We start from the raw sequence: 14,691 nt of genomic DNA on the forward strand, positions 1-14,691 counted from the left end.
TCTAGGCCATCATTGATTACTGTGCCGTCTACGAGCTTTGGAAGGTAAAGAAAGAAGATGCAAGATTAATGCATCTGACCAAAGAGCAGTACCTGAAGGTAAATATACAACATCAATATTGATTTCTTCTGAGATTGGGTAGGCTTGAATTGTTCTTATATCTGTCAATGTATTTGATGTCGTACAGGTGCCTCCTGGCTGGTGCGCTAATAAAACGTGGGCCTGGCAGATGATGGTCGACAGGTGGGTGAGTGGCAATTAGGCGGATAACCACACCGTCCTCCGGGAACGACGTTTGCTGATGCCAGGTGTATCACACCACCAAGGCAACCTTAACATCCACGAATTCGAGGCTAGATGGGTACGTGACTTGGTGTAGCTTCATTTATTCTTTCAAACGTTTATTCCTGCATGATTTATAATCGTCTTGTTGTTTTTCTCGCAGTCGGCTGCACATCAAAACCAGCCATGCGGAGAGCTCAAGTCATGGGTTCTGGCCCACAAGGGCAAGGTGACAGACAACATCAACTGGAACCCGGACGACCCAGCCGAGTCGTTCACCAATGAGAGCATCCCCGAGCGCATCAGTCAGTACACCGAGGCGGCAAGAGGAGTCCATGGGGCAGATTGGGATCCGCACACCGCGGACATTGACGGCGACATCGTCATGAGGGTGGGAGGAGGCAAGAAGCATGGGCGGTACCTCATCGGCAACAGCACGCTTGACCCGCACACCACTCCCACTCTCTCACAGGTCCGGACAAGCAGCACGAGCGGTAGCGTGCCCATACGCCCAAGGCAGGACACTTCGACGCATCGTGTGGCAGCACTACAGGTTATTTCTGTTTTATTCGTCGATCATTGGTTTTACATTCCTCGAAATTGCTTGTAATAATACGGTGAAAAATTATAGGCCTAGGTGCATGCGCTCGAGGAGCATAAGGCTAGGGTGGAGGAAGAGCGACAGAGGGAGCAGGAGGCCGAGCGATAGAGGTGGGAGGCCGAGCGGGCGAGGTTTGATGCCTTGGCTCAGTACGTGGCAAGTCTTGGCGTCACGATGGGTCGTCCAGCGCCACTAGAGCTGTTCGCTCCTCCACCGCCTTACCCATACCCACCTTACTCATACGTGAGTTCAACTTCTCTAACAAAAGCTCTTTACTGTGCATGTCGGCCATTGTGCCATTGATATGTGATGGGAGGCCTTCGTGCCGTTGATATATATGTGTGCCGGCCATCGTGTCGTTGATATGTGGTGGGCGGCCATCGTGCCGTTGGTTTTCTTGCAGGTTTTGGAAACCCCACCGTACAGGGGAGGTGCTGCCGAAATTTTGATGTGTCTAGGCTTAGATTACAATTTTATACCTAGTTCTGCAAATTTTGACTTGTCTACGTTTAGATTACAATTGCATGCCTTAGTATTACTATAATTACTAATTTTTCTTCTCCTTTGTGCAGAATCAATCGGCGGGTTCGAATGATGTGCCTGAGCAGCCGCCGTCGGGAGGGTCGTGGCACCAACCGTATCCACAACTTTCGCCGCATCAGCAGTCGTCGGGAGGGTCAGGGTACCAGTCGTATCCACACGTTCCGCCACAGCAGCGGCCGTCGTCGGGAGGGTGGGAGCCTTGGGGATGAGCCTGTTGTTCTTCATCATGTATTAGCACTTTGTGACATGAACTTGTGTGAGATGAACTTAGCACTTTGAGATGGACATGTGTTGTTGGATTTGAGATGTTTAGATGGATTATAATGTGAGACATGTGATGTGGATGACATATTTGTGATATATGTGATGTGGATGATGTGTTATATTTGTGATATATGTGATGTGGATGACATATTTGTGATATATGTGATGTGGATGATGTGTTATATTTGTGAAATATGTGTTGTTGAAGCTGGAAATATAAACAAAAATAAAAAAAATGCTCTCTGGACTCTTTGCCGAGAGCCTAGCTCTCGGCAAAGAAGCCTCTCTGCCGAGAGCCTGGCTCTCGGCAAATATGCCTCTTTGCCGAGAGCCTGGTGGTCGGCTCTCGGCAAACCTATTTTTTTTTTTTTTTTGAAAACCACCTCGGCTGCAGATCTTTTTTTTTTAACAATTCTTTGCCGACGGTCGCTCTCGGCAAAGAAGTTCTTTGCCGACGGTCGCTCTCGGCAAAGACGCTGTCACACCATTAGCGGTTGGTAGGTCGTTACTGGGGGCGCGCCAGTTTGCCGAGAGCTATAGTTTACCGAGAGCCTTGACATTACTCTCGGTAAATATTTTGCCGAGAGGTGCTCTCGGCAAAGAATACTTTGCCGGTAGATGTTTTGCCGATGGCTCTTTGCCGAGAGCTGCTCTCGGCAAATAGTTTGCCGAGCATCAACTCGTCTTTGCCGAGAGCTTCGGGCTCTCGGCAAAGGCCGGGAGTCCGGTAGTGTCTGGTAGACTGGCCTGTTGACTCTGTTGTCATCTGCCCTATTGGAACCTGCAACTTCTGAGTCTTGGTTGCCCTGTATTCCCAAGTATCTCACCAGCAATCAAGGACCTTGATCATTCTGTTACTTATGCTCTGCAATACTGTAGTCGCTGAGAATTATATACATGTCGCAAAATAATTGCAACATCCTGTGTTGGAATGTGAGGGGACTAAATGATGGAGCGAAGAGAGCAAGCATTCGTAATTTCATTAGCTCATCATGAGCAACGATAATCTGTCTCCAAGAAACAAAAATTGAAAACTGGACACGCACACAGCTTATTGAAACAATTGGGATGGACATGCTGAACAACTGCATAACGCTCCCAGCGACAGGATCGGCAGGAGGAATACTGATTGCGGCAACAGAAAAGTATTTTAGCTTACAACCGTCTGTAACCACTCAACATACAATAAGTGCAACGATCACGATGCTAGCTGAGAACACATCCTGGAGCATAACAGGAGTATACGGACCTCAAAGTGACCCAGACAAAAGGTTATTCCTACAAGAAATAGAAGCTCTAAAAAGCTCAATGCAACCGGAATGGTTAATCCTAGGAGACTTCAACCTAATATACCCAGCACAAGATAAAAATAATGATCGTCTCAATCTCGGAATGATTAACAAAGAGTTAAATACACTGCCGGCCCTTTAACTTGTGCGCATGTGCCACTTAGGTCCATGAACTTGCAAAATCGAAATCTACATCCCTGAACTTGTTTAGTCATGCACCGGAGATCCATACCCCTTCAGAGGACGTTGACTGAGATAAATTTTTACAAAAACCACCCTGTGTGGTATCTTACTACCTCCGGCACTCCTCCTCCACCCACGCCGGCGTCCACGCGTTGCTCCAAGGCTGGCCCACTGTGCCGCAGCCGCACCCACATACCAGCCCGTCGTATTGCTTGGCGCAACAAGGGTGGTGCTCGGCGAGGTCATGGCCGTGTGGATCGCGGTGCCGTGGTCGTCGGTGAAAGATGGAGATGCCGCGACGAAGAAGCGCAGGCGGAAGCAGCAGCACCAGGCGCGGGCTGCTAGGGCCACGGAGCAGGGCAGGGCCGAGCGCCGCGCGCATGAGGAGTGGGGAGATGGCGGGAGCGCGAGGACGCTTGGCGCGCGCATGGCGAGGAGCGCAAGGAGCAGTGCCACCAGCTCGTCGCCGCGCCACAAGTCGGACGGCGAGCGCAGGGAGGCCTTCTGCTGTGTGGAGCATGCCGCGGTTCGCGGCCGACGCGATCCAGAGCCGGTCTCGCCATCGCAGCGCCTCCGCGTCCCCGGGACGGTCGTACAGCCTGCCGTTCGCCATATACGAGTATAGCAGCAGCCACAGTAGCATAATATCAGAATTCGACACCGACACCGGCAAACCATTGGGACCACATGCTCAGACATATGTCAATCAATGTGGGTTCGTTGTAAGGGATAGGATCCCAGTTAGTGCTCGTGAATGGAAGCAGAAGATATCCGCTCCTAATGTTAGTTTTGTATCTGATCGTGACAAGAACCTAGCTTGGAGTGATATCACTCAACATTTCACATTACAAGCAGATGATGCTTTGAAGGAGCTAGTGAGGGATTGGACAATGAAGAAGATGGCAACATTGTTCCAGAGTTGAAAGAAGACATTGTATAAAAAGTTTATCTTGAAGAATGCTACGCCGAATTTCAATGCTAAGGCGTTTGTCAAGTTGGAGTCCCATTGGGATGGCTTCGTAGAATACAAGACATCCCAAGACAGTGAGGAACGTGTGATGAGGAATCGGCAGAATGCCCGACAGAAGCAATACCATCATCGCATGGGATCAGGTGGTTATAAGAGTGCTATTCCCAAGTGGCAGAACCTAGAAGCAGAGATTACTGCCAAGGGAATCATACCTGAAACAATAGAGAAGAACTGGCCTCAACGCACGAAGAATTGGTTCTACGCTCATGGGGGAAGCCTAGACCTAGACACTGGCAAGCTAATTTTCGGCCAAAAATTGAGAGAGCAACACAGAGACTAGCTCGTGCTAGGGAAGAAGCTGATAGTGGTGTTTTCAAGCCCAACAGAGAGAATGATGAATTGACATATGCACTAGAGAATCCCGAACACGGTGGTCGAACAAGAGGCTATGGGGCGGTTCCGTGGCTACACGCATTCCCAGCAGACAAGGATACCTACAGAAGCCGCCAAAGAAAGAAGGATGAGGAGGCAGAACGAATCTGTGCATTGGAGCAATTTGTTGACGAGTCACGACAAGCATTGCTTGAATCACTTGAACGAGAAAAATCTCTTGAGGCAAGAATGCAGGGGGAGATCAAGAGGCAAGTGCAGCTAGCAATGAGTCAAATGCAATCGCAATCAACGCCGGGAGTCACCATTAGCCCCGTTGGTCAGATGAAAAGTAGTTGTGCTTCTACGGAGCTGCCAGTTATTCAAGACGACGCTGGGTTGCGCTTCCCTGTTGATGACATTACCGAGCCTCTAACAACATGTGAGCTGCACATTCCAGATGGTAATAATGCATCAATCATGGTGGTTGTCGGGGTTGTATCTCTAATAGACCGAACGAAGACACCAAGAATCCATGGGTCAGTTATTCAACCTGGATATGCTCGCGTCTCGGTCGATAGAGTGCTCAAAGCTTACAGCAATGTTCCTCTTGACATTGAAGGCGGTGATGGGGAGAAGACACTAGGAGAAGCAGAAAAGACATTTATTCAATGCCGCAAACGCTTCATCATCATTCCTGGGGTGCCACCGCTTCCCCTACCTCACCCTAGGTATGAATGAAAGTGAATGAAATATTATTTTCCATTAATTTTCTATTGGCTTAAAAAATAATTGACACACAACTTGTTTTTGTAGCAGGGTCTCCCCCCAGCCTAGCCTAATCATTCATTCCCCATCTCATCACAGTGTCGCGGGGGGCGAGACGACTTCATCCCCACGGCGATCGCCAACTCCTACACCGGCCCCATCGCCTCCACGACGATCTCCAACTCCTACACCGGCCCCACCGCCTCCACAACGATCTCCAACGCCTCCACGCCGGTCTCCACCAACACCGGCCACATCGCCTCCACGCCGGTCTCCAACACCGCCCCCACCCCCTCCACAGCGACACACTACAAAGACGTCTAAGGTCCCGGCGGCAAAGAAGACCCCGAGAAAAAGAGTTATTTCTCAAGAAATACTTTCTGAAAAAACTGATGAGCAAATAGCAGCTGAAGAAGACAAAAAAGTAAAAGATTTTTTTATAGATACCAAAAAGAAGAGTCAAACGAAGCTTAAGGAGAAGCCGTACTTTTACCTACCACGAGAGGTGCTGAGGCAGAAGGTCGATGCTCACAAGAAAAAGATGATTGAACTTCGTAAGCCTTCGCCACTATCAGACTATGACCGCTCCCTCGTGAAGTCACATGATGCAGATAAGAAAAGGAAAAGAGCATCAGGGAAGGATGTCCCACAGCTCGGACAACAGAAGCAACCAATGCAAAATCTTGTTGTTGCTAATCAATATGGTTCCAACATAGAAGTCTATCGACCAGACAACTCTGGAGAAGTGTCGGTTCAAGCCCTTAATGCTTTTTTTAAGATACTGGTTTAACCTTGGATCAATTGACGGGCAAAGCTCCAATCCAGAACCTAGAAGTTGATACCTGGAAGACTTATAAATATGGCAAAAGTCTGTACAACCCTGCAGCTCTGAATGAATTGGGTACACAAATGTACTTGCTCAACAAGTGGTACATGCAGGCGTGTGGCAGGGGTGAGCAGTGGATCTTTGTCAGATTTAGAGACCATCATTACTTCCGTGGCGATGACATCTTACATATTAGTTTCGAAGAATTGCATCAACTATACCACATGGACGCTCTGGACAAATCAATCATTAGCTCCTTTTGTTTGTAAGTGATTCTTACTTTTATTTAATAAACTCACTTCCATGCGTACGTGTATATAATTATCCTCACATGTAACTTATATTTATATATAGATTCCAGATGTCAGAGCTCCAAAGAATACAAGACACCAGTGTTGGCTTCATTGATCCTTATATCGTATTCAAAACCGGTATTATTGTCTAGGAGCGATGGGTATCTGAAGCACAGGAGAATATCATGATGTTCTTCGTGAAGCAGCACGACAAGACAACAATACTTTTCCCGTACAACTTTGAGTAAGTGTTAATAATAATGTAGTCTACACATTTTATGTAATATCAATACAACTTATATGCATGTACGTGTGTGTATAAACCAATGTAGTTTTCACTGGATACTCATTGTCATTGAGTTAAACTCAAGTCGGTTACTAATCTTTGACTCGTTGAGAAAAGAACGGGCACTATACCAAGATATGATAGACATTATCCAGGGGTAATTTCGATCTCTCGCGCACAACTATTATTGAATAGACTTTGCCATAATTTATTAACGATCGTACATTATTGGTCGCACAAGGTTTGGAAAGAGTTTATTCGGCAACATCGTAAGGATTGCAAGGCACCACTTAATGTAGTTGAAATACCAGTAAGTTGTACTATATACACTTCCCCACGTGTTTAATTACTATATCGTACTTCAATTTACGTGTGAGATGATGAGAATAATCTTCTTCTCGTACAGTGGTGTTTGCGGCAGGAACCAGGTAATAACTTGTGTGGATACTACGTTTGTGAATTTATCACTGCGCACATAAGAAGAACTCCTAAAGATGTCCTCAGAGTACGTATATATCAATTTTTATTTATTTTTAAATGAATATATATACATATATGTGTATTAATACTTTTCCTTTTATTTCAAATGCAAGACCGAATGGTTGAAACGAAGGGTCATGCAAAAAGACCATCTAAAAGCAGTTCAAGAGTCAATAGCAAGATATCTTCTAGAAAAAATGCTAAATCCCAACGGCGAGTTCTACTTTGATCTTAAGGAATAAATGATGTAAATTAAATGTTTATTGATATCGTTATTTTCGAGAACAAGATTATGAAAGTGTTGTATATATACATATATATATATCTATAATATATATAGTTTCATACTTTATTCGAATATAATAATGCTCAAGATGAGAATTAGATGTAATTATACGCATGCGTGTATTTATATTAGCAGCGTAGAATACGTACATAAAAACATATTATATATTAAACAAATACGTGTAACTGAACTGAAAACAAATTAAACAAAAAAAAAGAAAAAGAAAAGGAACCTTTAGTCCCGGTTGGGGTTACCAACCGGGACTAAAGGGTGAACCGTTAGTCCCGGTTGGTGTTACCAACCGGGACTAAAGGATGCGCTAGGTTCGCTCGGCTGGAGGGCCTTTAGTCCCGGTTGGTGTTACCAACCGGGACTAAAGGTCCCTCTTTAGTCCCGGCTCGATGACCCGGGACTCAAGGTTCCACCTTTAGTCCCGGGATCGTTGTCCCGGCGCGGTAACCGGGACTAAAGGCTGTTACCGTCCGGGACAACAAGTTCATTCTGTAGTAGTGGTAATACAGAAAAGCAAGGCTAAACAACATTCAAGACTAACTTGGATCCGGCATGGTGATACTAATAGTCGTCTGTTTCATATACGTGCAAATGAAAGGAGGAAACAAAACTTTATAAGTGCTATCCAAGATGGTGGTAGAATAGCGGTGTCACAATCAGACAAAGACAACGTCGCATTCCAGTTTTTTAGTCAGTCCATTGGCACGCCAAAGCCGAGAAGCCTCGCACTGAATTGGGAAGCACTGGGATATGAACAATTTGATTTGGACTCTCTGGATTCGCCATTCACAGAGCAGGAAATATCTCTAGTCATAAAAGAAATGCCTTCCATGAAAGCACCCGGGCCGGACAGCTTCATCGGTCTCTTTTATAAAAAATGTTGGAACGTAATAAAAGACGATTTAATGGAAGCAGTGCAAGCTTTTTACAACCACAGAACATCCAAGTTGCACCTACTGAATGAGGCAAACATAATCCTGCTGCGCAAGAAACAAGAAGCTTCCAGCATGGCGGACTATAGGCCAATAAGCTTGATTAACAGCGTGGTCAAAATAATAACAAAGATTCTTGCCTCCAGACCTGCACCAAAGCTGGACAACGTGGTGTCAAATGCACAGAACGCTTTCATTAGGAAAAGGTGCATCCAATCCACGATAACTTCATCTATATATACGGGAGACGGCCTCTTTGCCGAGGGCCTGACGTCCTCGGCAAAGGCCCATTAACCCTCGGCAGACGCCAGTGTAAAGCATTGAGCCAATGAATCTAATCGAAAAAAAATATAGCACGCGAACGAATCAACTATCTGATATGAACGGATCTACAAACGCTCTGATATCTAATATGTTACCACCAGCAGTGAGGTTCGACCAGATCGATGGCAGCAATGATGATAATAACAAACTAAAACCAAAGAATCCGTAAAAACATCCATACTTCGACAGGCTTTCCAAAAAACATGCTATACATGAAGGCTTGGATGAATCGGCTAAAATAGCCGATTCAGGTGAAGAGAATTACAGCGTGTGAACAATCGACTATTTCACAGGAATAAACCTATGGGCTCTTCAGACTCAACCTGCTATCTCTAACAGTGGGGTTCGACCGGATCGATGCAGTCATGAAAAAGACAACGAATCAAACCCTTAAAGTACACAGATCTATTCACGCTTAACAGAATCATGGACGCACACCGTAGGCGTTAACGCACAGGTGATCGGCTATTTAGCCGTTGTAGGCATAGCAAACAGCTAAGGTCATGCCTAATCACGAGCAAACCTACTAACTAGCATCCTCCAATCTACAGTGCCATTAGTGGGGATCGACCGGATCGTTACAGCCATAATGGTGAACTATAAACTAGATTTAACTAGCCAGCAAACATCTTCAAGATTATTCATGCTTTAACCACGTACTATGCACGATCAAGATCTAAGTAAAAACAACCGATGAAACATAAACCGTCGCTCAAGGTAAACAATATCGTGTTGTAACAAAACGAACGATGGACCCAAAGGATATGAGGTCGATCTAAATCGATCTCGACCGAACAGATTGATGTTGCTACAAACTAATGACAATGAAAACATTAGCAAGATCGGTAACTTAACGAATCTATCAAAGATTGTCACTCTTAGGTAGAGCCGTTAACTTGACCTTAATCTAATTCGAGCAGTGGAGGTCGGCCGGATCGATACAGCCGTACTTGAACTGGACAAGAGTCGATAACTAGCTTATACTAGAGTCGCAGTGGAGGTCAACCGGATCGATACAGCCGTACGAATAGAAGTATAAGCCATGATGGTACTTACAAACAAGCCGGAGGTCAGTCGGACCGATGCAGTCCTGCTCGCTGAAGAACTCGCTGAGATCTACTCTACTCCTACTCCTAAGGGTTGGCCGGAGCCGAAAAAATAAATGACTTGTATTTGATTGATTGTGTGTTCTTTACAATAGTCGGGGTCTAATATTTATATCTGGAGTCTAAACATGAATCCTACTTAAGTACGACTCATTACCATCTTTGGTATAAAAGAAAATATTCCTATCTTAATGTAACTTGGACCCTAATCTTTCCCCTTTTGTAGAGTCCGATATGTAGTTTCTTGACGCAAACTGTAGTTCATCATCTTTATCTGTTGACGTCATTCAAAGATAGCCTATTCTAGTGTCGCATCTAAATCAGCTGATATCGATTCTTATGCAATTGATTCCTTGATTGACACAATTTTGAAAACATTCGAGTTCCCGTGTTCTTCTCCCAAATTTTGATGTAAACACAAACTATGTGTCTGTGTGATTTGTTATCTAGAAGACATCAATAAATATATATATGGCAAGAATACGTGTTTTTTTTTAAAGGAAAGGAATATATGTCATCTTAGTACGAGTATATGTTCTCGAGGAGTACCAATTTTTTCAAGCGCGCTATTTCATCATTTGAGCAGAACATGCTACGCTTAAGTAACACCGATCATCATTAGACATTGGTTTTGTTTCGTGCGGCTTAGCAGGGAATCAATGAGAAGGGCCCTAGGACCTCAGCCCGGAAACGAAAACTACTGGGCCCCTTTGACAGGCCCATGATTTGTCTAAGCCTTTTGGCTGCTGCCTCCCACTATAGCCCACCAACCACTGAACCACAAGATGATATTTCCTTTCCGTCGCCTCTTCTTATATATGGCCAAATGGGCCAGGCATGATGGGCCAGCATGGGTCTGATACGAAAAAGCACGACACTAGTACGGCCCGAGCACGATGTCCATAGTGCTAGGGCCGGCACGGGCACGATCTAGGGCCGTGTCTGGGCTGCATGTCCAGCCCGCAGTGCCGGTACGGGCACGGCACGGATAATGGACCGACACGATGGTGACCCGATTATTCTCGATCGTTGGATTGAATGGCAGCAGTTTTGACCGTTGCATTAAATTTGACCTATGTATAAAAGCAAGTCCCTCCTATTCTCTCTCGTTATCTCTCTTCCAGGCCAGCCACCATTTCTTTCAATCGAGTAGTCTGAGTCCCGGCCGCAAACCTGTGTGAGCTGTGACTGTGAGTCTGTGACTGCAAGTCAACGGCTATCGTCTGAGCATCCATCAGGAGATTGGTGTCTGCAGATCTGCAGTTGCCAGGGCTAGAGCTAGATTAAGCTTAAGCTTACCATGGAGGTGAAGAGCAGGGATGGCGGCCGCGAGCAGACAGGATCCAGCTCATCCTCAGGTACCATTGTCTCAACCACCTACTGCTGCACATCTAGCGGTAGCGGCTCTCCTCTGTCCTCTAGCTCTATGGACGCCGCCGCAAGACACCTTAGCTTGGGGCTCCGCAATGAAGACGGCAACGTTTCTTGGGGAGAAACTCAGGAGGTGAAGATGCAGCACATCAGAAGCCTGGTCCAGGAATTCGTCGCTGCGTCGTCATCGGTGAATTGCAGCGTCAGAGGCGTCGACATGGGTGCCCCTGTCGTGGAGAGGTGGCTCACGGAGTTGGGCGTCGGCTGGGTTCTCCACCTCCCTAGCAGTGCATCTGCATGTGAACTGGAGCATACGTCTGATGTTGCAAGGACCAGCTGGATCCGGGCCCTTAGAGAAATCGTGGACACCGTTGGTCTCACGGAGTCCCTATTTCCGGATCACGGATCGTGGACCTGGACATGGACATGCCTAGTATTTTTGAGGAACAACAACAAGAAGAAGGAGAATTATTTCCGGATCACGGCCTCGTGGACCTGGACCTGGACATGCCTAGTATTTTTGAGGAACAAGAAGAAGAAGAAGGAGAAGGAGAAGGAGAAGAAGAGGCTGAGGCTGTGAGTTCAGTTCTGGATGGTCAATTCCAGTTTGCACGGTTTATCCAAGAAACCATGTTGAAAATGCTCTCTTTTGTTGACGTCATAGTTGCTATTGCTATAGATCCCAATGGCAATAATGGGGTCTCGGCACTATACCAGATGCTGAATGTCCTGCTGCCTGTGCGCGGTGCTCTGTCCGAAGCCTTATCTGAGATGGGAGAGGTGCCATTCCTCCCGGCACCGCCCTCTCGGGAAGTTGAAAGGTTGTTGCGTGCAAAGAATGGCAATGCACGCGATGCCATATGGAGCACAATGGAGCGGATTAGGACTCTTATCTTGTTGGAGGGCATTCAAACTCCACATGGAACATCGGACATTCACAAGGTGACCCGGTCAGTAATGGGCTATATCAACTTCCTGCTGAATAACTACTCGACATTGCATCCAATTGTATCTGAAACAGCTGGCCTTGTTAAGCGAGTACATCAGAATGGAGGCCATCAACATTTGGACAGCATGGCCATGGAGATCACGTCCTGTCTAGAAGAAGAGCTTGCCAACATTTCAGAATCATTTCCAGACCAAGGTCTCAGGTTCTTATTCTTGCTCAACAACTTAATGCGGGAGAGGCTCCAGGACAACAGTTTGAACTCTTCTATCCAAGCCCGTGTGGCAGCCCTCTTATCTAAAGTCTAGCGCTACATGGAGAGGTATCTACTAGTGTCTTGGGCACCGTTGTTGCCTTGCTTGTTCGATCCTACACCTCTTTGCTTGTTCGGTTACTCACTGGCCCTCCCCAAGTTCGAGTCTGAACTTCAGAAGACGTACACCACTCAAAAGTTGTGGAAGGTCCCAGATCCTGAGCTGAGGACAAGACTTCGCACAGCTATCATCGACAAAATCATTCCGGTCTACACAAAATACGTAGAGGATAACAAAAGTACCAACCCAAAATTCAGTCCCCAGGAGCTGGAAGAGATGCTGCAAGAGCTATTCGAAGGATGATGCAGAGTGCACCACTAAGGACAGGTCATTGTAGCTTAATTTCCATCTGTGTTGCTTTGGAAGAATGAAATGATGTTGCTTCAAATGACTTGGCTAGTGAAGCTGTTACGTGAAGCAGACCAGATGATAAGCCGTTATTAAAGTCGGCTGATAAGCCGACTGAAGTTATTTTATTGCGAGAGAAAAATACCGTAGATTCTAGCTGATAAGCCGGCAATAAGAAGCGAACATGGCTGAAGCATTACCAAACATCACTTCGGTAGTATTTCTATTGTAATTTTTTCTTTCATTCTTAAAATAAATATGGAACAGCACATAGCTGTCTGTACCTTCTGCCATTGTAGGTTTGTACTACCTGGCCCTCTTCGCTTGAACTACTTTTCAGTCGGGTCAGCTTATTTTAGCTTATTCTTTCTCATAGAACACTATTGAATCAGCCGAACCAGCCGGCTTATGTACCAGCCGAATAGGGCCGGATCAATGATATTTATACATTCTCTTTCAAATCAAATTAAATAATTGTCATTTATGCGATGGAGCCCCCCGACCCGCCCTCGGGATATTTAACTTTTTACCATTATAACGGATGTCACCTCTTCAGATAGCACTCTTAGAATTGCTCCTACATATTTACCATCGAGAGAGAGCATTTAATACATTCTTGCCATTTTCATTGACGTGGCATGCCAACTCGACCTGACAGCATAGACCGGCCACAGGAAATGATATTTTTGCCCCTCATCTATTTCTTCTATCTCTATCCCTTCCTCGCTCGAGCTCCGGCCATGGCCGACGATGGGGTCCATGGCGGCGGCTGACAGGACATAGGGGAAGTTAGGGGGCGAGGCAGCCCGGGCCACGGCCTGCAGGTCCACGGCCGCGCCCGACGTCGGCAACAAACATGCTGACTCCTCCTCCGCCACAAAGACCACCGCCTCCACCAACACCGCCACCAAGCCCGCCTCCTCCGCCTTCATCACCGCCGAGACCTCCTCTAGAGCCACCCCCAAGGCCGCCGCCTCCACCAGCACCACCACCATAACCACCTCCTTCACCGCTACCAAGTCCTCCTCCTCCGCCTAAGCCGCCTCCAGCTCCACCACCGAGGCCGCCTCCACCGCCTGCACCCCCACTGAAACCACCACCCTTCCCTCCTCCAAACCCAAGCCCTACACCATGCCCAAGGCCGCCACCAAGGCCGCCGCCACCGCCATACCCTCCCCTGCCACCAAGCCCGCACCCAACGCACAGGTTCTGCTTCTCCAAGGACTGCGCCTCGGTGGCCATTGTAAGAACCACCACGATGGCCAGCCCGAGAAGCGCCATGTTCCACACACTGCTCGGCGCCCTCCCCATGTCAGGGCAAGCAGGAGTTCACTAGGTAGAGCCAAGTAGTAGTGATGCCGCTGCTCTGGAGCGCTGGACGAAGAAGACCGAGCTCTATCATTGCGCTTATATAGCGGGGCATAGTGGCGTGTGGTGCCCGCTGGGGACGAGGTTGGCAAGCTCGAGGCGGGGCCTTTCGCCATCGCCGGCCGTGGCTGGGGCCGGGAGGGAGGCGAAGTGGTCGAGGAAGAAGGTGCTCCTGGCGGCGAGGATACAGCGATGGACGCCGACGGCGGCGCCGCCCTTGGCCAGTGCGAGTGCGATCTTGGCGTTGGCGCAGTTGAGGAAGGTCGGGTCCAACAGGCGCTGCAGGTTGTCGCTGAGGCGGCGGAGGCCCATGGCCTCGAGGTCCGTTGGCGTGGCCTGCGGCGGCGGGGAAGGGGACAGGGATGGGGACGAGAAGATGATGGTGGAGACCTCTAGGGAGGGCTAGGATGAGAGGCACGTAGGCGTCGGCGTGCTCCAGTGGGAAGGCGGAGCTGAGAGGCGCGTAGGCTGGGATACATCTTTACCATTGCCGGCCATGGTCATAGCTCAAGCGAGAGGATGGGACGGAC

General features: G+C 47.6%; 1 protein-coding gene across 1 annotated transcript; it reads right to left on the minus strand.

Moving 5' to 3' along the window:
- Positions 1–13,582: 13,582 nt before the first annotated feature.
- Positions 13,583–14,104, minus strand: LOC136524693 (glycine-rich cell wall structural protein-like). The gene has a single exon (XM_066517962.1). The coding sequence runs from the start codon at positions 14,102–14,104 to the stop codon at positions 13,583–13,585; it is 522 nt and encodes a 173-aa protein (XP_066374059.1).
- Positions 14,105–14,691: the final 587 nt, after the last annotated feature.

This window comes from Miscanthus floridulus, chromosome 18 (genome assembly GCF_019320115.1).
Source record: "Miscanthus floridulus cultivar M001 chromosome 18, ASM1932011v1, whole genome shotgun sequence".
Classification (NCBI taxonomy): Eukaryota; Viridiplantae; Streptophyta; class Magnoliopsida; order Poales; family Poaceae; genus Miscanthus; species Miscanthus floridulus.